General features: G+C 35.1%; 1 protein-coding gene across 1 annotated transcript in view; it reads right to left on the reverse strand.

Annotated features, from left to right (window-relative positions):
• The window catches only part of LOC149786021 (E3 ubiquitin-protein ligase rnf213-alpha-like), a 559813-nt gene that overhangs the window by 373980 nt on the left and 161851 nt on the right, over nucleotides 1–23982 (reverse strand). The window contains exons 17-19 of the mRNA XM_089978097.1: nucleotides 19996–20164; nucleotides 14145–14293; nucleotides 2166–2363 (exon numbers count right to left, since the gene is read on the reverse strand). Of these exons, the coding sequence (XP_089834223.1) occupies nucleotides 2166–2363; nucleotides 14145–14293; nucleotides 19996–20164 (516 nt within the window). The remainder of the gene's footprint in view (nucleotides 1–2165; nucleotides 2364–14144; nucleotides 14294–19995; nucleotides 20165–23982) is intronic.

Raw genomic sequence — 23982 nt, forward strand, 5'->3', positions numbered from 1 at the left:
ATATATATAGTACTATATACAAAATTTCAGTCTTGTCACTATTTAGAAAAGGATTACTAGACCGAGGCCAGAAAACCATCACAACACATAATTTTATACAAATATTACACCTTACATCATTTTTTTCTTTTTTGGAAGTAAATAAAAATAAGTAAAAAATTAAAAGTTAAATGCAAATTAAAATATATAATATGGCCAGTCCTAACACAAATATGATATATCAGTACATAATCTTTAGAAGCTATAATCACTTTTGTTTATTAGATAACACAAAAAAACCCACAACAGCAAGATTACAAACAAGGAACATGAAATTACAGAACAAAAGCATGCTGTCAATAAGGAAGTAAACATTAATAAGTCTTCAAGAATCTTCTTATAGTTGAAATGGGTGGGTTTTATTAAAGAGCACTCTTTAATGAGACCACAGTGTCCTAATGTGTCTCAGATCTATGGGCAATTTGTTCCATGTAGCTGGGCCCTGGTACACAAAAGAATTTGCATGACTTTGTTTTAACAGTGGGAACAATGAAAATATGAGTGTTGGAAGAGAAGCATAATTGTCAAGACACCCGGGTTAGGTTAGATCCGTATACTGGACTGGAGCCAGTCAGTGAAATGTAGGATACTAATAGATTTTGTGTTTGATTCTATATCAAATGGGCAAACAGTAAAGCTTACTAAGCAGTGGGAAGGTTCACTCAGTTTTTGTACTCTAAGGATGATCCATGCAGCTGTGTTCTGAAGTTTAGTAGATACTGAGATGAACCATATAGGCAGATAGGAGCAAATTACAAAGTTCGGTCTTGAAAGTATTAAGAAACACATAAGTGTTTTAGTGGAATCAACTGAAAGAAACTGCAATTAGAGTCGACACATCTCAGCTCCAGATATGCAGCCTTACATATGTTCATTACATATTGGTGTAATGAGAGTGTACTCAGGATTGCTTCAGTTTTACATCTGCAGCTTGTTACATGTCATCCATGACTTAACACTGGAAATGCATCTCTCTAAACTTTGGATGGCAGCCACAACTTCAGCTGGGCAGCTAGAAATATATATTTGACTATCATCAGCATACAATTGGTGAGACACCAGATGTCAATCAAGGACACCTGAGAGTGGCTGAATGTACAGAATGAAGAGAATGGAGTCGAGAACAGAGCTTTGTGGAACACTAAAACATACATAATGTCTTCCATGTATGGACACATTTGTTTCCTGTTGAATAAGTAGGACTTGAACCATCATAAGGAAGTATCGTGAATACCAAATACATACTGACGATTGTGAAATATTATATTATGGTCTATTGTGTCAAATGCCACAGACAAGTCAATGAGAGTGAGGACTTTAATATTTCCACTCTCCAAAGAGGAGAAGATTGTTAACTACTCTCAGAAGGGCAGTTTCAGTACTATGGCAAGGGTTATATGCAGACTGTACATTGCTAAAAGACTATTTGAATTGAGATGAGATACAAGTTGGGAGAGAACAACTTTTCTAAGACTTTTAACATGAATGGGATGTTATAACCTGGGTGGTAGTTCTTTTAATCATTATGGGCAAGCATTGGTTTCTTCAATAATGGCTTTACAATAGCAGTTTTGAAACATGATGGAAATTCCCCAGATGAGACAGAAGTATAGAAAGCATCAGTTAGTGAAGGCAATACTTAATATAAGTACTGAAGCAGCAGTGATATCAGAATCGGATCAAGTTCACATGACTTTAGGGTGCTCTTCATCACAACTGTATACATAAAAAACAAGTACAAATTCAGTTAAAGGTTGCTGTGTACATTCTGTATCACAAATTTGTGGTAATAATGAGTTAACTGATATTATGTTGTCAAGCTTATCTCTATATACTGAACATCCTCACAGAAGAAATCTACAAACAGGTCCAGAAGGTTGAGTGGAGATATGGTAATTGGAACTGGTATACATGTATTCCTTGACATAAGCTTGCTTGTAATACTGAACATTCAATGATCATAGTACTGTAGTAGGCTGATTTTGCTGCATGAACTATGTTTGTAACATTCTTCTTAGTAGCTTCAAAACATCTACTTTTGATCTACACTACAAAGATTTTTATGTCCCAATTTGACAGCATTACTAAAATGCAAACATATAATGAGAAAACATGATCATACAAACCTTGAAAGAGAATCAAAATCTTCCTGAATTGGTACCCTGTTGCTGTACAGACCATCATAAAGATCCATAGGCATGATGTTCTTCTCTAGCACTTTTCTGGTTTGCTGATCAATCATATCTCCGGTCCGGCGTTGTATGTTAAATCCCAGGAATGTGATAGTGTGTCCATCAGGGTTGAAGAAGAGGTATGGATGAGGGCTGTTAATGGAAAACAAAACATAACACTGTCTGCCAAAAGTGCATCTTGACTTAAACAGAAAATAATTTTATGTAGAGGACAAAAATACAGTGCCAATACATTAATGCATTTTTTAAAGACTTTCATAAAATATAATGAAGTAATCTGGTACCTGAATGGCTGGGCTAAATATATAGTTACTCTGATCAAATTATGAGCAACACCAACATGCTGCTTACATTTTTTTACCTACATTTGTTACCATTACAAAGGCTGTATTGGTGAACAGGCTTGGACAAAAATTTGCTGTATTTTCGCACAATTATAATGATTCATTTTCTTCCAACTTCTAACATACAGATTTACTTATATATACATCAAACAATATGTAAAAATTCACAATGATATTTCAGTTTAGTTCATTAATATTTAAGGGAATTATGTGCATGAAATGAGATTACTGCAGTATTTTGATTAAACTGATATTTATTTAGAATCAAAATGATACTTATGAAATATCCCCAATTGGACTGTATAATGTCTGTAACTTTGTACATATTTGTGTGTCCCTTTTCTGATGGCAAAAGTTCTGATATATTAATTCTTGGAAATCAGCCACAAATCAATTCTAAAGGACATTTATATATCAAATGCATAGTAAAACAGATCTTTGTCACCCAAAATTTGTTAAAATAAAGATGTCCCTATTTTTATGGTAAAAATCATATGTCCCCCTTTTGTAAGTTGTATAAGTGTGTGTGTGTGATTTGGATTTTTAATGAAGCTTTAAAAAAATTTCAGTCATATCAAAAGATTTCTGCAGTGTGGCAGTTTAAAGTGATGTTTAGCACTGGGGCATCATGCTGCAGGCATGTAGCATCATGTCCCACCCTGTCACATTATCCCAATACCAGGCCAACCAGTCCTTACACTAACCTCTTAATGCTGAGGCAGCCATTAGTACCATTTTTATAAGCCTCTGGTACGACTCAGTCAGAGTTCAAGCTTGTGAGCTTCTGCATCTGAGGCAGATGCTCTAACCACTTACTAGGCCACCGGAGCGGTTGACGAAAATCAGCATCATTATATCATAATAAGCATTTGTCACAGCTGCCTATGGATTGAGGGCTCATTCAACTTCAAGCAATCACAACAGCATTGCAGTTTGCACATTCAAAAGTGTTCAGTCTACAGTACAATTTCCGTATCTTGTGTCGGTCATAACAGCTGTATAATTACATTTCACTTGTATTGAAATATCACTGTGGTTAAATAAGTGATCTATAATTTGTATCCATTATTTCACTTGAAACCATTTGAAAAGTTACTGAAATTTCAGTAAAACAGTTGATATTAACTGAAATTTCACTATTTCAGTCAAATTTCACTGGTAATTCAATGCAATTACAGTATTTACATGCAACAAATGAGAATATGTTTATCCTGGTTCTAGAAAGTTTTGAGACTGTATACATACATTACTTATAATTTCTGCTGGTAAACTGTAAAAGGCAGAAATTAATTTTGATATAAGGTAAGTTTACAGAAAGGAAGCAGAGAGATCAATTACTGTAGGATTAGTTGTTAATAACAAAATGTCAAATTACATCCTTTAAGTAGTTTGTAGAAAGACCATTCTCCATTTTAAACAATTAATCTGACCGACACAGGGAATGGATTTGGTTGTTGTGGGGTTTAACGCCATTTTTCAGCACACGATAGGCCATATATGGCGGCCAGTATTAATGGTGGAGGAAGAACCCGGGAAAACCCCGGAAAGAACCACTGACCCACGAGAAGCTACTGGCATGCTTTCTCACATATCTACATTGGCTGAATCTGAGACTCGAACCGGCGCAGACAGAGGTGAGATGGCAGTGATCCGTAACGGCGAACGCTTTAGACCACTCGGCCACTCGGGGCCCCACAGGGAATGGAAGAGAATAAACAAATAAATGCAAAAATCTGATAAAAGTTGTATTGATTAATTCCTAAGTTTTTCCTTCTATTACTGAGTTTTTCTTTTAATGAGAATCAAACAATGGTTCAGCCTGTGGTTATATAGTATTATTAACTATTCCCCCTCTGCCAAGTACATTGTTTATTACCGACATAATGGCAAACAAAACAGGCCAGCAGAAGAGCTGCTGTTGTGCTTTATCAGTTTGTACATGAAATTACCATGTCAGTAGCAAAGAAAGAAAAAAAATGTGTTGATGGCTTTTGTTGTGGTAGGTTATTATGTTCATCTTCAAAAACTGAATGTGTCATATAGAGGTGCATGGTATTACAGGTATAATGGTTTACCGTGGTATTTGTTTCTGATGGTATGTACCACAGGACTTATTCAACATACAGGTACTATGGTAGTTTCCATCAGTCAGAAATTCCCAAGTAATCTTGTTACAAAACTAATGAAATTAAAAGCATGCTTTCATTTTTCATGGCAAAATAATTCCATAAACTATTACTATTTTCTTTGCAAAGTCTAAGTTGTATTTGTCACAAATTAATTTTTAAAATTAAACATATAACCATATTTATGAACATTTTATCATGTTTGATTTTGTTTCACTTCCTTCACATATGAATGTAATTTTTTATTAATTTGACATTTATCATGTTTTTATCATTTGAATTACCCCTTACTGTATTACAGTAGTCTAAATAGGGTTGTATGTAACTGTTATAAAATAGTTTTCTGTGCCTTTCAGGGAGAATGTCTTATCCTACTGAGAAGCCATAGACTTGAATTGACTTTTTTACTTATATGTTTGATATGTTCAGTATAGGATAGGTTATTATCTACCAAAACACCAAGTAGTCTATTATGACAGACCATTTGCAGATTTGTATTCTTCCATGTCAAGATTTGTTGTTTTTTGACGTATTAAGATAAGTAATATTTCAGTTTTACCAGTAATTACCATCAAGCCATTGCATGTGCACCAGTTGTCCAGTTTGTTTAGGACATTCTGTAAAGAAATTTTGAGTTCATGCTTTGTGTTTTGGATGTCTGACAATGTTGTGTCATCTGCATAGAAATCTGTAGATGATACTGAGTCTCTTAGTAAAAGTGGTAGGTCATTAATAAATAAAATAAATAGTAATGGACCTAGAATTGAGCCTTGTGGTACTCCATATCTAATTGGTCCAGGTTCAGACAGAATATTATTTATATAAACATGTTGTGTTCTCTCACTTAAGTACAAAGTAAACCATCTAACTGCTTTAATCACATTGGTAGATTTTCAGTTTCTTCAAAAGGATTTCATGATCCACAATGTCAAAAGCTTTCCCGAAATCTACAAATACAGATCCTATTATTCTACCTTGGTCAAGTGCTTGAAGCCATTGTTTTGGATGTCTGACAATATTGTGTCATCTGCATAGAAATCTGTAGATGATATTGAGTCTCTTAGTAAAAGTGGTAGGTCATTAATAAATAAAATAAATGGTAATGGACCTAGAATTGAGCCTATTGGTACTCCATATCAAACTGGTAAAGGTTCAGACAGAACATTATTTATACAAACATGTTGTGTTCTCTCAAAAGCTTTCCTGAAATCTACAAATACAAATCCTATTATTCTACCTTGGTCAAGTGCTTGAAGCCATTTATCATTTAGGGAGATCAAGGCAGTCTAACAAAAATGTTTCTATCCAAAGCCTGATTGATTAGTGTGTAACAGCAAGTTTTGGTTAAATATGACATGAATGAGTCACAGATATGTTTTTCAATCAATTTTGATAAGTTTGGTAGCACTGAGATTGGTCGGTAGTTATCAGCATCATCCTTTGAACCAGATTTGTGAACAGAAGTTACTTTTGCAGTTTTCCCTATTTTGGGGACAGATGAGGTTGCAATACTTAAATTGATTATGAATGTTATGCTATCTACAATAGCAGAGGCAGAAGATTTAATGAGTCGTGGACCAATCTGATCAAGTCCTGTAGCTTTCTTGGTATCAAGTTCACTGAGACATTTTTTAACAAAGTTTTTTGATACTGGTGGGATAGAGAAACATACCTCCTTAGAGATTTTGCTGACGCATAACTTTTTCAGTTCATTAAAGTTGTTTTCTATCACTGGTTCTTTTAACTTTGTGGTAATGTTGGTGAAAAAATCATTGAAAACATTTGCATTCTCAGTGTCATCAATGACTATGGTGTCATTTGCCAGAAGTGAGTTAAGTGTATTTGTCTGATCTTTGTGTGTTCCTCCAGTGAGTTCATTGAAGACTTTCCAAATGAAGTTTGTGTTGCTCTTTTGGTTTTCAAGCAATGATTGATAATCAGTTCTTTTTTAGCTTTTTTAATCATACTTGATATTTTTATTTCTCCATACTTTATATTGTGCATGGTTTCCCATAGCCTTGAATGGGGCTTGTGTTTTCACAGCATCTAGGATTTTAGTAGTACGCCAATTAGGTTGGATTTCATTCTTTACTTGATGTACTTTCAGTGGTGCATGCTTAGAGACTACATCCATAAATAAGTCAGTCCACACCCTCATAGCTTCACCTATGTCATCCAAATTTTGGATTATAATCCATGGAATTTTATATAGGTCATTGAGAAATTGTTCTTCATTAAAATTTTTGAATGATCTGTAAGTGATAGATTTGTGTGTATTTTTCCTATTTCACTTGCATTTGTGATTTGTGAGTGTGATTTTGATTTTTAACGTAGCTTTAACAATTTTTCAGTCATATCGCTACAATGTCTGCAATGTGGCAGTTTATAGTGATGTCTAGCACTGAGGAATCATGCCGCAGACATGTAGCATGATGTCCCACCCAGTCACATTATCCTGACACCAGGCCAACCAGTCCTAACACTAACCTCTTAATGCTGAACGCCAAGCAAGGCAGTTGTTAGTACCATTTTTGTAAGTCTCTGGTATGACTCGGCCGGGGATCGAACCCATGACCTCCCACATCCGAGGCGGATGCTCTAACCACTAGGCCACTGAGCGGTCTCTTGCATTTAACCTTTCTTGTCAAAAAGGTAGGATAGTGGTCACTAAGACCAACATTTGGAACCTTAACACAAGCCACATTGTCTGGTAGGTTGGTATAAATGTGATCAATAAGAGTGCTTGATTTTTCTGTTACCCTTGTAGGCTCATTTACCAGCTGGACTAGGCCTAATGATTCAATAAATTCCATCCAGGTGTTCCTTATTTGAGTATTGAGAAGGTCGTTTTTATATCACCGAGTATTATGTTTCTTTCTCCTGTGCAAGAACATTTTCCATTTGTTTCAAAAAGTTATCATTCCAAATTGCTTTGGAGGAAGGTGGCTTATAAATGAAACCAACAGGAATGATTTTGAATTATTTTGAGAAATTTCCACCCAGATACTCTCAATTTCATGTGACTCCAAGTCAAGTTGTCTATCTGCATTTACATCTTCCCTACTGTCTCTCTGTCCCTGCGTAATGGTTTATTGTAGCCTTGATAGTGTAATAGAGTACCATTGTGGTTAGCATTTAATTTGGTTTCAGTGAGTCCTAAAACATGTATATTATTTTCCTTGGAAGACAGCATTAACTTAATTTGGTCTATTTTTCCCACTATACCTTGTACATTTAAGTGACCTATGTTAAAACCTTTTGTATTTAGTTTCATATCAATTATATGTATGTCATCATACAATTGGGTACTCAAAGAGATGGTCTCCATACTACACCACTCCCTCGATAACTCGCGCACATCAGGGTCCAGAAACATCGACCGCACTATAAGTCATGTGCAAGTTATCAAGGGACCTATAAAATAAGCCCAAAACCAATAAAGTGATTAACAACATAATGGAGAAATAAGGGAGGGGGTAGGCAGATTATACTGTTGAATACTCACTTTATAATTGTTCTGAGATTAAATGTTAATAAATATCTCTTCATAATGGTGTACTTTATTATTTCCTCATAGGACAACATTAATTTCAGGATAAATTACAGTATATTGAGGCGAACATCGAAAACATTATTCCATGTGGTTTCTGTTTGCTTAACATGTGTACCACTTCACACATTGTGTACTATGTCACTAATTTTTATGTTGAATTGGATACATTTTAGTTTTATTGTTTGATCCAAATTAGACGTTTTTTTTATATACAAAAGATCGACTCTTTTCGAGAAACAGTGTCGATCGAACAATAGATAGATAAACATTTTTGAATGTGATAGAAGTAAAATGGAAAAAAAAAAAAAAAACAAGGGTTAATCAGTGCAGACATATTTAATTGGTCTACAAATTTAAAACAACGCAAATTAGAACAAGTTAATACTTGCCGTTTGTACCATGCTTGACAAATATCAATTCACTTTTTGAAAAAATCAGTTATATTTTTGTGTGCATGTTACTCCTTGGTTTCTCTGCTGCCAAGCAAAATCCCTCAGATTTCTCAACTGCATGAGCTTTATGTAGTCAACATTTTGGCTCTCCAGCCCCCTTATGGCAATATCAAAATATTTGATTGCTTCCGGTGCAGAGGGGTGGGGAGTGCAACATCTGCATCTGCATCACTTTCAACACTTGTGTTACTCCAGTTAGAATCGTCTTCTGCTGCAAATTTGTCCGCTATAGAAATAATTATAGTTTCATCTGACATGTATTCGGCTGTGGGGCAATCATTGTCAGCACAAATCCACTCCTCCATATCATCAAGAGAAATGCCCATCTCAGGACCATGAGTCTGTACGAATTTCTCCCAAACAGCCTCAGCATTAATGACATCAGTTTCACTGAAACATTCGAAGTCACTATCATCGTCGTTGTCTCTGTTACTGTTTTGCTTTTAGTCAAAGGCAGCTCCAAGACCCTTAATCCAGCACCTGAGGTCTCTTGTAATCGATGTTTTTTTTAATGCAACAAACACTTCCCCAAGTTGTTGATCAAAACAAAGCCAGCATGTACATGTAATTAGGTTCTCACAGAAGTACTCACGGGTTTCGATGTGATGGTCGATTGACTCATTTCATGTTTTCAATGAACATAATATGTTGTGATTATAATGTTTACACTGAAACGGAATTAAAGGATTAGAACGTGACTTTCACACAGGAAGACGTTTAATTGGTGTTTATTTCATTCTCTGTTGCCACCTGTTAGCATTTACCAGAAGTTTTCATTGATCGCTATTTCACCAGACTGTTTATTTACAGTATACTGACAACTATTTATCATAAAAACTTACCTAATATATGATATCTTTAAACAGAGGTCTCGCTAGGATTTTAAAACTGGGTCTTTCTGCCTCTGAAGTCAATCACTAAATATCAGTACATTTTCTCACTCGGCCGCTAGTCAAAGCCTTTGAACTAGCCGCCTAGCTGTTGCATCATGTTCTTTTTTCTTTTTACTGTACTCTTACAAAATGGCAACAGTACATCAAAGAGTCTTTCAGTCACTGAATTCTGTCATTGTATATATCAGCACAGTTAATTGATCAACACATTTTCCCACAAAGCAGGTGGCTGAAACAGCACCGGCAAATCTTTGAATTTTCCCGCTCACCTATTACATGCGTACGGAGGACTCCCGCCTCAGTGATTTTCTGCATCCCAGATAAAAAATTGGCATCCAAATACACGTAATTAAGCGTTTTCGAGATCTCTGAAATTAATTCTTCTTTAGAACTTGCAAATTTCAAAATATGGATTATATTTTTAAGGGCATTAATCACCATTTTCGATGATAAAACGAGCAATGTATCAAGGTTTAATTTATCAATTTTTATCGTAATTTTTTCATGTTCAGCATATTTTAAAGATATTTTAAATACATTTTCTCTGGAAAAAATTGGGAGCCAAGACGGACACCGCGTTATAAGCGGGATCGCGAGTTATCCGGGCACGAGTTATCAAGGGAGCGGTGTGCTTTTATCATTCTGACATCCTATTTCCATATTTAAATGTTCATATATATTAGTATCTTCAAAGTCACATACAGACCCTGAATATCCATTAACTTTTGCATTTACAATAGTGTCCATTGAATAGTTAGAGTCAAGAGTCTCACTCAAGGTACATTTTGATTTGTTCTAAATAAAGCACTGGCATTCTCCTCTTTACCAGCTTCCTAATATGTATAATACACTGATCGACAAAGTCTTTGTTTGTGTCCATATTTATAGCATCTGAAGCACTCATTCTGTTTGCCATGATGGCATACCTGTGTCATATGACCAGTTTATCCACAGTAGAGACATTACTCTTCATTATAGTGCCTGAAAATGGGGGTAGAACAACCCAATATAGGTAATTCAAAGAGATGCTAGATACATGTAAGAGAAGAAAAGTTATTACATATCATTCCTATGAATGACAATGTATAAGCCATTGTAGATATTTGACAAGTATGTGAACAGCGGCAATGTTTCTCTGAAGTCGGATTTTACTGCATATATAAAATACAAAGCAACGATCATTTAAATTGTCAGAATAGTGTTCAAGTGTGATTCTTTTTTTAAGCCAATTTAGGCAGCAATTAGCTATCATTAGTATCAGCAAAGACCAACAAAATAAGTCCAGAACTCATGGTCATCAGAGTTTTACCAGCAAAACAAAATTAAGGGGGAGGCCACAGGGCAATTAATTATTTGCACATACTGCAAACATATCAACATATGTTAACTTGATTCACTTGGTTCTGACCAGGATTCACTCCGAGAATCCAGCAGAAAAGTTTGAATACCAGGACCATACAGTCTCTAGTGAGTGTTGTGATGAACACCACTGACACTTGCATTACCGTCAAATCCCCTACTGAACCCTTTTGAATTTATATTTGAATTGCAACAATTGCAAAGTTACATGTAGCATGTATAAACGAAATGAAACTTGCCAAGAACAAGTGAACTTGGTCATCAACAACTACAGACTATATTGAAATTTTGTATATCATTATTCACTTAAGACATCATGAAATATCAAGTCACAATGACATGTTAAGTGTCACTGTCATTGGTATAGTTCAATGAGCTACTTAAATTTGGTATGTCACCACACTTCAAATGACGTAAATGAAGTAAGTGAAGGAAACTGTCTATAGAAATTCCATGTATGTTAAACAATATGCATTTTGACCCAGTTAATGACAGATGTTACTTCACTAGATGTTACTTCACTGATACAATCTATATTGCTATTTTATGACTGAGGTATGAAAATGTGGTAATGCAAACCTTAAAATCTGTTCATGATTCCATGACTTCATTTTATGGTTTGGCCCTAATTTTTTACTAGAGTAATCCAGCAATCAACTGTGAACTGCTGGTATGTGCTTTCCAATTTTTAATTCTTTCTTTCTTCTTAATTCACTCTTTTTGATTTCAACCAGTGAATAATATCACTGGGTCTACCCATTGCTCAGTAGTCACATGGTCTAAGATGAAATGCTTACTGCATGTACATGAAATGTGATAACAAGAGTCCCTCAAAGGAATTGACCCCTGGCTGAATTGAAATTCCAGTAACTCGAGTTAAGACCATCTTTTCCTTTTAAATGCCAATTGTTGAAACCTTTAATATTCCTCAGTGATAACAAGATTTTCAAATTAGCAGTTTTGGTGGACATACTGAATGTTAGCTTTGCACCATGTTCATCGTAAGAAGTCTTCTGGTGGATTTTCTCTTTTGAAGGAGTAATGATAACAAGACTGTCAAGATGGATGCCATGGTGGTCATATTTGATGTCAGGTTGGTACCATTTCTAATTAGTACCAACTTGACATAAGAAGTCTTTTTGGTAGATGAACAATGGTTGATATGACCTGCCATCTACAAGTTGTGGTAAAAGATTTTCAAGATTGCATTTGAGGAAGTAATGTTAGAAGTCAGATACACACCATGTCCCTTTACAACCAATCAGCCTACAACAAGTCTTTCAGTAAAAAGCCCATGCTAATATCATCCTTCAAGCTAGAGAAATAGTGACAAGATTTTCAAGATGGCCACTGTAGCAGGAATATTTAATTCCCATATGGCACCATTAGGACCAACTAGACATCATAACACGCTAAGTAAAAAAGTAATGCTGAGACAACCATCTAGTGATACCATTATTTTCCAGATGGTTGCTGAAGTGACCATATTGTACATCAGATCAGCACCATTTTCAATGCTGTCCAAAGAGACACCATAAAAAGTTGTCTGGCAAAAAACCCATATTAATTTAGGATGATTAGCAATAACAAGAGTTTCAAGATGGCCACTGTGGCAGCCATATTAAGTATAACATTTGCACAACATTTAATTAGAACCAACCAGATACCATAAGAAGTCTTTCAGTGAACACCACATCTGATATGATAATCCAGTCAGGAAAAGTAATTAAACGATTTTCAAGATCACCACTTTGGTAGCCATATTAGACATCAGATTTGCAACATTTCATTTACAACCACTAGACATCATAAGAAGTCGTCTGGTGAAAACGTCATATCAGTAGGACTTTCTGTAGCGATAACAAGATAATGGACATCAAATTAGCCCCATTTTCCTTGAGGACCATAAAGAAGGCTTTTTATTAAAGTTTATTTTCCCAGATCTGGCATTCTGTAAGCATGTGATTGATGTGATGGTGTAGTCTATTGTAAAGAAAACATTAAGTTATATTCAGAAATCTGACAAAGCTATATTTAAGATTAGTTCATGTTTATGTTTAAATTGCTATATTAAAATTAATCAATGGAAACATACTTGTGGGTCCAGTTTTGTCAATTTATGAGTGGAAATCAAGTCTTGAAGCCTCTGGAAGATCAATACATCAGCTATGTTATGAGAGAGGCAAATCCTACAAATCCACACATTTCTGAGTAATGCATGTCAACTTGTCATTGATATTAAAAAGGATATCACCCAATTTATCAACTTGAATTGACTTAAGATCTCATACCTATAAATATTAAAATCCACTTCTATTTTCCACATGTCAATAATGCCAAGTCAAGCATAGATCATGGCTACTGGTCTTCAAACCTGGAATTTTTCCTCAATGTAGAAGCTACTACAGTGCTATCATTTCTCACTGCTGTTTCATACTGCTGCCGTACTAACATTTTCTCACTGCTGTTTCAATACTGAATCCTTATACTCTGTAACAACAATACTGCTTAGCCTGATTTTGCAATATTCGGTTCATTAGGTCAGTTCCCTTAATGAAATTCTTTTGTCCAGACTCTGCCATTACATGCAAACTATCTGAGGCCCAGGAAAGTAACAACTGATAATTGATAAAGTTTATATAGCATATATTAAAGAGATGGTCACAGTATTAGGTTTTATTTGGTTTGGTGCATTTTGGCACAGCAACACAAGTGGGTTATTTAATGCTGAGGCAATATGAGTAAATTGCCTCTCTCGTCCAACTATAGGATTCTAACCCATACCCTTTTAGTTGCAAGTCTGGCACACTAACCATTGAGCCACATTGACTCTCATCACAGTATGTCTTGTAATATTGTAAAACAAAACTAGCCTATGATAAGCACCATATTTTAATCCATGTTCTGTCATAAATTTGCTAAAAGGAAAACAGTATGAACTCCAATTATTGATTTCCTGACACTGGACTTACTGACTAACTCACCATGTGGCCAATTCCATTGTTCTAGTGATCCCAGGAGAAATAAAATTTAAATCATGAATGACAGCTACCATCCCACTCCATTCCTCCATAACTGTTTGTCAAAATTTGAGTATACTCACACCACTACTGTCATTAACTATGTTTACTGACCATAATGCCCTCAAAGGAACAGGTGTATACAAATTTCCACTTCACACTTCACCTGCTTTCCCACGTTCTCCTCATCTGGTATTGAGTTGGAATCTCGTCTATGTGCTCATCTTTATTTTCTTCCTTCTCCTCTTCTTCCTGATCTGCCTGCACAATAGAAGGGGACTCCTCTTTCATCTCCAGGGAACGCGTGGAAAAGTCCTAATTAAAAAGAAAAAAAATATAAACTTTTTTTGGACAAAAACAGATAAATACATTTTCTGACAAACATCTTGAACTGAAAAAATAAGAAATGGAATAAAGTTTTAAAGGTACGGTGTACATTTCTTTATTCCCCCTTGATATTCCAGAATATTATGACCAACTGATTGTTGACAAAACATTATAATGTTTAATTGTACAGTGGCAAAGTGAATGTCAATCATGCATCCTAATAAATGACTGAAATCAAATAAGAAATATGAGATTAAATTTTTTTTACAAGTTTTCACTGGGGAGAAACATATGCAATTATATTATGAGGAACAAACATCTATTTATGGGTTAAATAATTTTACAAATATATGTACAGAAATTTTATTATTTCAGAGGAATACAATTTAGTCCCTGAATGTCACTTACTGGTTAAAAAGAATTTCCATTAATTCAAGATAAGACCATTTTTTCCTTTTGACTGCTGAGTGTTGAAAATGTTTGATATTTTTTCAGCAATAACAAGATCTTGAAACTTGCTGCTCTGGTGGGCATACTGACGTCAGATTGGCACCATTTTCATTTAGGATCAATAAGCATTTCAGAAGTAGTAGTGATAACATTTTCAAGATAACAACAGTGGTGGCCATCCTGGACATCAGGTCAGCATCATTTTCACTTATGCCCAACTATACATCATAATAAGTCTTCTGGTGAAAAATTCATGGCAATATTACTTTTCATTCAGGGGGAGTAGTGATAACAAATAATATTGGGCATATTGGACTTCAGATTGGTGCCATTTTCATTTCCAACACACCAGACACAAAAAATCCATGTCAATATGACTTTCCATCAGGAGTAGTAGTCACAACAAGATTTTTAAGATGGCCACTGTGGCATCCATATTGGTCATCAGATCATTATTTTCATTTATGACCAACTGGAAGATAAATGTTTGTGTAATGTTTCATAGCAATCCTCCAAGTTGTTTAGGAAAAGCAGCAATAATAAATTTGTGCTAATGGAACAGAAGGACAACAGGTGATTTGTCAAAAGATCATCCCACAAACTCTTCTGGCCTATGACCATTACAGCTAGAATTCAACACTTATGGTATCTTGTTATGAAAATGTGAACTTCATTCGCTAATCAAACTAACAAAACATATCAGGCTATAATATTATATAGGGGGCATAAGATGAGATGAAATTTTTAAAAGTAAACAAAGTATTTATTTGTAAACACAAATGCCCTCACCACTAGTAGCAGAGCTGGAGCAGACAATTACAGCAGACTCCTACAAAGGACTGGACATGGAAAGGGGAGTTAACTGACTAGAACTGATACTGGTGTATGCCATGACAACCAAGCAAGGCTGGTCTGGATGGAATGAAACCATTTTGTGACTGGCTAAGTTAATGATTAAGCCATCATATGGAGGAAGGATTTATTGCTGCAATATACTACTCACTGAGATGCATTAAAGTACATGTTTTTGCCCTGAAGGATTGAAACAAAGTTTCATTAACAGGGCATAATAGGATTTACGATACACAAAATATAACATGAAAATTGCTGAAAATACAAACTTTATTCAAGGTCGAGAAGTATATCACAGCAATCCAACTTGATATGACAGCTACTCTCCTTGAAATGCATCTGCATACTAATTAGCATAAGTGTAAGTGAAATAAGGGCCAATACATTCAGTATGTAACAACAGAAATAGCTGAAAATACACAGTCACTTAAGTGTGGAAAAAAGACAACTGTGACCTTCTTTTGGCATGGCTGAATCAATCTTTCTGAGCTTCACCAAATCGCTAATTTTGATAAATGTGTGTAAAACAGGGTCAAAGATGTTAAGAGCATAACAAACAACTGAAAATACATAAATCACTCAAACATGGAAATTAGGTCACACTGACCTATCTTTTGTATGACTGTATGACAAAACTGGCTTGTGCTAATGAAAAATGTCTGGCCTTAAGAATCAAACATCAGAATGTAAAAAATGAAACACAGCTCCCAAGTACAACTATATTCCACAATTTCTGCTAAAAACAGTTGGCACAAGCAACAAATTCACAAAATAATCCCATATCGATTGTCAGACTGCTGGTTCCTACATTTAGTGGTTATCTTCACATGTGATTCATCTAGCTCACATCCTATCAATATAATTAGATCTATTAATATGTACTCAATCAGTGAACATCTAAGACATGACCTGTGCACTTAACCTCAGCTGATGGTTTGGATCCTGAAAATGAAGACACTAAACAAGAGTACTTTGAAGGGACTGATGCTATATTAGCTACAAAGACTGTTCAGGAATCTAAGATAAGGCTATTTCTTCTGACTTTTTTAATTAATGAGTACTGAATCCATTTGTTATTACTTAGAAACTTTAAGAGATTAAGAGACCAGATTGCATAACAAAATATTTTCTTACATGTCTTAAGCTTGGCCATTAACTCTGAGGAGAGTGAATCAATGAACATGTCTCAGACAATGTCAAGATATGTCCATGTAAATTTTCAAAATAATCAACTAAATAATGCTACAGTGTTTCAGTGAAAACCCAATGTTGATAAAACCATCCACAGAAGAAATCATATTAAGACATCCATTTTGCAGGTTAGATCAGCATCATTTTAACCCTTTACCTCATAAAGCATAGTGACAAAGTGCAGCACGCTATAAATAGAACACCTGTTACCTAGCAGACTGCATCTGCATAGGCATGCCTGTGAATTGTTAAGCAATGTAGTGGTGTTACGTTTAACAGCAGTTTTAACCATTTTACGTTTTAGGTAGACATCTATTATATGTGGAAAAATTGAAGAGTAAAGTCCGATTGTTATAGCTGTGTAATTATTTTTCACAGAAGAATATTTTATGTGCTACAAAATCGAGAGAGAACTCATTCACCGTCATGTCAGTGGGGCCGCGTGACCGACCATAGCTGCCATTTCCCATATTCGAAATTTACATGTTTTTTGTCTGCGTCTACAACACTAAGTCATCTGAATTTGATAATCAATAAAAAACTAATTGCTGCTTAAATAAATATCATAGCCTTTACCAAGGTTATTGAATCTTTCGTGGTTGTGATTCTACTTGTGAAAACTTCGTAAGTACTGAATGAAATCCTGCCTGTGAATTGTTAAGCAATGTAGTGTTGTTACGTTTAACATCAATTTTAACCATTTTACATTTTTGGTACACATATATTATATGTGGAAAAATTTAAGAGTAATGTCCGATTGTTATAGCTGTGTACTTATTTTTCACAGAAGAATATTTTATGTGCTTTAAAATCGAGAGAGAACTCGTTCACCGTCATGTCAGTGAGGCCGCGTGACCGACCGTAGCTGCCATTTCCCATACTCGAAATTTACAAGGTTTTCGTGTGCATCTATATCACTAAGTCATCTGAATTTGATAATGTATAAAAACTAATTGCTGCCTACATCAATATCAGAGACTTTACCTAATTTATTGAATCTTTCGTGGTTGTTATTCTGATCGTGAAAACTTCGTACGTACTGAATGAAATCCGTGGCTGCCATTTTGGAGAGTGGAGATTATGACCCAGTTACTTTAAATAGCAGATATCGACCAGTGCATGAATAGCGACCATGTGATCTGACGTAATTGTCATTCGCAGAAATGAATGTAGTATGTAATGGGGGGTTTTCCCCGAAGGTGGCGTTATGAAAACTAGCTCAAAATGGCTGATGTTTACCACAGGCGTCAAAAGGTGCTTCTGTGCGAATCTTATTGAGGCGTCAAAAGGCGCTTCCATGCGAATGGAGTAGAGGCATCCAAAGACGCTTGTATGAGGTAAAGGGTTAATACAGGAACAAATATATACTGCAAGAAAGTAGCATTCTTTTCTTTATGAATAACAGTATGGCCATCCATTCAGAAGTAACTGTTACAAGATTTTTCAAATCTTGAGAGACCACAATGGCACCACTTTCTCCACCAAATATTCTGGCTGCTAATTTTGTACAGACTATCATGTGCTGAAAAATGGCATTAAATCCCACTAAACTATACCAGCCATCCATTCAGGAGCAGCAGCAATAGCAAAAATTTTAGGCAGCTGCCATGGTGGTATGTTCAATGTCCTATCAGCATCATTACCATTTAGGACCAACAAGAGTATGATGTCCTTATAAATATCTCTATCCATCAAGAAAGAGTATTGATAACAAGATTTTTGGTATGTCTGCCATGAATTTTGGGCACCATTTTCATTTTGAATAATTAGGCCTTGGGATAGACGCGTGTTAAAAGTTTCCAGGCAATCCTCCCTGTAGTTTCATTGGAGTAGCAATAACAAAGCTGTGTTAATAGATGGACACCAATTGATGATGGACACTGAAAAACAGGCCACAGAATAAGCTTTCTATTGTTATCAAGTATATCTGCTTTCATACCACAAAATGTCAGCTGCATCTATTAGAAAATTTCACTCTACCATTTTAAAGATTTGTTTCTACTGTAGTTATGTATATCTGTTTTGTGCATTTCACTTATGGCACATCTCTGTAGATTTTATTTTAAGTTATAATTAAGGGTGATGCAAGCTTTAATTTCAATATTAATAATAAACCTGTTTAAGAATTTAGAGAAATATTTGGTTGGATAATTAAGTCATGTGGTTGAGTACTGCCATGTAAGTCATTTGGGGTGAGTAGTGAGGTTTTTTAAAAAATAGCATTCAATTTCATCTTAGTGTCATAGTACAGAGAGATGTGTGTGTGTGTGTAGAGATGTGCAATTATTTACATTTTTAATTTGGATTCCTATTTCCTATTTTGTTCTTATTGTATATCAGTCTGCAGACTTATTTAATATTGTGCTGGAATTTGCTTGAGAGGAAATATTTATTTAAACTATTGGAATTGCAAATTGCTAACAAGACTATCTGGATTAAAGCAAAATTTTGGGATTATTGTGAATTTATTCAAACAAGTTCTGAACAATGCCAATGTGATACCGGTATATCAAGATAGCTGATACTTCAATATATTCAAAGCTGTTGGTACTTTATTATGTTCAAGACTTCTAGCTGATGTTTTGGTACTTGTGATACAATTTCAGCATATTCAAAGATATGATATATCGGCACATTCAGGACAAGGAATTCATTCAGAACACTATTCTTCTGGACTTGTGTTATTTTTTTCCTTAGTTCACAACATTTTAAATCCCTCTTAAAGTTTTATTATATAACTTAGAAAATTAAATAACTTGTTAAATTTTACAATGCTTGTTGGTTTTGCTTTTTCTGTTACTTAGTTTAAGACCAAAGAGTTGTAACACTACATTGCAGCTGTTGCAAATGATCATTATCATTAACATAAATTTGAAAACCCTTTATACCTGGATGGTTCCAACCAAATTAGTTGAAACTGGTAAAGTGGTTGTTGAGAAGTTAGTAAATGTTGATGTAAGAGGCGCAACACAAGCTTGATGACACACGTGTGAAAATGCAATTTGGACATGGGAAAATACTACAAGTTCACTCAACTCCATAGCTAAATAAGTTAAAAATGACATTTTACTAAAATCAATAGGAGAATGGGCAGATTAAAATTCCATATTTTTTTAATTCCACAATATATGGAGAAAAAAAAAAGATGCCAGAATTTGGGTGTAGGCATTGTTACATGTATGTGTAAGCAACTATACCCTTGACATCTGTATCAGGAATCTCAGGACAAACTTGGGGAAACCTGGAAGATCTTCTGACACAGCAGTACTGCAAAAATTAGACTCTTCAAAGTCCCTCAATTGAGTGTCAAAGAACAACACAAAGTGATGCAGTTCTGCCCATGAAGGATCAAGGACTCCACAATGTCTGAAACAAAATAAAATATAGGTTTAAACACAAGCCCCTTGATGGAATAGTGCTCTATTGTCTATAAGAATTTCTAGGAATTCAACGTAAGATCATTTCTTCCTTTTAACTGCTGAGTGCTGAATCCATTTTTGATATTTATTTAGCAGTAACAATATTTCCATATTAGCTACTGTGGTGAACACTGAATTTCATTTAGGACTACCAACACAGTCTTTTGGTGGAAACCCCATGCTGATGACTTTCTGTTTTGATGGAGTACCAGTAACAATATTTATAAGATACATGTAGTTACAATGGTGGCCATACTGGATATCAGACAGGCACCAATTACATTTAGGACCAGCTAGACATCAAGAATTCATGAGATGAAAGCACAATATTAATATGATCAGCCATCTAAGACATGTAGCAATAACAAGAATTCTGAGACAGACTTAGAGGTGGCTTATATTATTAATCAAATCAGCACCATTTTCCTTGATAACTAATTAGACATCATTAAATTTTCTGTGAAAACCCAATGCTGATATAATTATTCATTCAGAGGTGACAATATGCAAACTGTGGTGGTCATATTGTATGTATGAACAGTTCCATTTGCGTTTAGGAAATCCGATAAGAAGCCATTTAGAAAAGATACAACATCCATTCATATGTAGCAATAACAAAATTTCAAGTTCGCCAGAGTGGTGGTCATATCAGATGTGTAAACAGCAACATTTTGATCCAGCACCAGTTATATTTAGGACCAGCTGGGCTAGGTATTGCACACCGAAAAATATAGCACAATAACATACCAATGACAAATGTTTCAACCACATTTATATATGGATATACTATGAACTGTCAAACTCTATTTACCCAAACACAGCAAACTTGCTTCAAAATATTCACTATTTTTAAATGTGTCAAGTTTTTTTTTTTTTTTTCAAATATGTTATTACAGCAAAATCTTGATTTGACACATAATTAAATATGCAAGAAAATTCTGATACTTGAATACATTTATTGGGTTGCATCACACTTTACATTGTACAGCTTTGATTTGCTTTGTCCTTGGTAAAACCCTCATCAGTCACAAGATTGTACTTATTAGTATCATTACAACACTGGTTGCTTGTCTTGGTTATTTGTCACCTACTAGGTATATATGACTATGTAGGCGCAATTTTATGCACTACTTAATTTTCAGGTTATTTTTTAGCAAACATTTTGGCCTCTTGCCTCTGTGGTCTTTCGCTTGATGCCTACATGCTGATTAATCAAATTCTGCCATGTTTCCTACCTCAGGGCAGCTACTATTGTCCAAGTGCTCAAGCCACATGAATCATTTTCTAAGGGTGTCCAATTTTCCTATTCCAGACATTATAAATTTTGGTAATAAATGCACATAAGCAGCCAAAAAACATACATTTTACAACCTAGTCTTACAAATATGATTATATTATCAAATTATATCAACTCAGAGTGTGATCTGTTATATTGCTCTATCACATTTTCTTCAGTTCAAATTAAAAATTGTTTATTATAATCCCTATCATATAATTTATTTTGAAATGTAATACATATTTTCTACATGTGGATGAACTTTGCATAACCGCAAACCAGTAAGTCTAAGTATCGGAGCAAAGTCACATAATCAACTTTGCCAACCATGAAGATCTCTTCACAAGTATTATTGTGCATAATAATAATAATAATAATGCTTGATTTATAGAGGGTGACTCATTAGTCAAGGACTATTCTCCGTTGAAGCCCTTTTAAGGAGAGTATAACAATGCACATTATATGAAGATAGCAATAATTATTGTTTATTTTAACATGTCAAGTATTAAAATACTGAATTTCATTATCTGTTAGAAACACATACATGCTCATGATATCTCTTCTTAAATACTTGAATATTTTCAGCAGATTTTAATTGTAGTGGAAGCTTGTTCCACAGAACTGTACCAGAGTATTGGAAACTCTTTTTAAATTGCTCTGTTCATGGTTTTGATTGCTAGAAGGTTTCCATGTGATATTGATCTCAACTGGTATTGTGTTGAAAAAGGCCAGAATAAGTCCTGAAGATACTCTGGTGCAGTTCCATGTAGACATTTATATAAAAGAACTGCCTTATGAAAATCTATCTTGTCATATATTTTGAACCATTTGAGTTCTGTAAATAATGCTTTTGAAGGATGATCAATAGATGCATCTAAAATTGCCAGCATAGATTCACTAATGCAACCAATAAATAACCTGTTGTTGTAGAAATAACCAGTGAAGTTACCACTAAGGTGGCCTGAGGGATAGAGCATCTGCCTCAGATGCAGGAGGCTGCGGGTTTGAACCCCAGCCGAGTCATACCAAAGACTTTTAAAAACGGTGCTAGCAGCTGCCTCCCTTGGTGCTCAGCATTAAGAGGTTAGTGTTAGGACTGGCTGGCCTGGTGTCAGAATAATGTGACTGGGTGGGACATGATCCTACATGTCTGCAGCATGATGCCCCAGTGCTAGACATCACTATAAACTGTCACATGGAAGACATTGTTGCAATATGACTGAATTTAAAAAAAAAAAATACATTAAAAATCCAACACACACACCAGTGAAGTTAACACTGTTGAGGAAAAATACAACAAAGCCTGTTGAGGAAAAAGATGCAGAAATCAATGAAATTGCAGCTTCTGATCTCAGTAAAGTAAAATTGTTAAAAAAATTTATTGACAAAATCTGCAATGAGAAAAGGTATTTTCCTTATATACTAGCAGTCAGGAGTAATTCAACTATGGCAATTCATGGGATATGAAAAGCTGACATACTTCTATTATGAGGACTTGAGGGGGAGCTGCAGGAACTTTCACTGGATAAACCACAGCCTGTTTTAATGGCAATGTTAACAGAACAACAACTGAAACAATTAGCATGTGAGTACCAAGAGGTGCAAGAAAAGTTAATTATTAGGACTCCTCACTGCATGTCAGACAGTGAGGCAGCTTTGTGAAACAGCATTACAGTATAAAAAATTCCTCTACGAGCCAAGTAGGCCGATAATGTTTTCATTATATGTATTACTGCTGGAGAGGCAGTTGACTATGTACATCAACATGCCAAAATTTGGCAATGAGCCCAAGTTCAACAATGCCAAGTTCCATAATTTAAATTACAATAATGCCATAGTGATTTTGAAGATAAGCATGTGATTATTCTGAACAAATATACACCCAGCAAAGATGCTAGAGAAAACTTTAGCAAAGATGCATCCAGAAATCCATAAATGTTACAACACCCTAGCACCTCTTGAGTTAAAGCAGATATTGTTCTTGAAGTACACTGATTATGCCACTTAACAAGGATGGATTCAAAATCGCAAGCCTGTGGATTCACAGTGGTCCACATATAATTTTGAAGCATAAAGACACCAAGGCCATCAATAATGAAATCCACAGAGGCTTTTAAAAGATTTTTGAGATGCTGGAAAATTATACCTACACACGATCAGGATGGATTCTTGACAGATGCTTGGAAGCTCAGCTGCATACTCCCCAAAACATACCATTCTGTATTCTGGTGGACTCATAGCTGTACCCAGTAAAAAGGTGACTTAAAATAGACCATGATGGTAGTTCTGTATTTATGGGATTAACTTGCAATTTCTCTTGCATAAATGCTCTATTTGTTGGACATGATCCATTCACTGATGGAGCTAAATGGCAATTTATTGGTTGACCCAGAAAATCAATTTGATCTGAGACTGTAAATACATTAACGGACCATACCAGGTCAGTAGCGCAACAATGCTCACACCCTGGTGTATACAGATACTGAATC

The sequence above is a fragment of the Sinohyriopsis cumingii genome, chromosome 12 (assembly GCF_028554795.1).
Source record: "Sinohyriopsis cumingii isolate HCF-2022 chromosome 12, ASM2855479v2, whole genome shotgun sequence".
NCBI lineage: Eukaryota > Metazoa > Mollusca > Bivalvia > Unionida > Unionidae > Sinohyriopsis > Sinohyriopsis cumingii.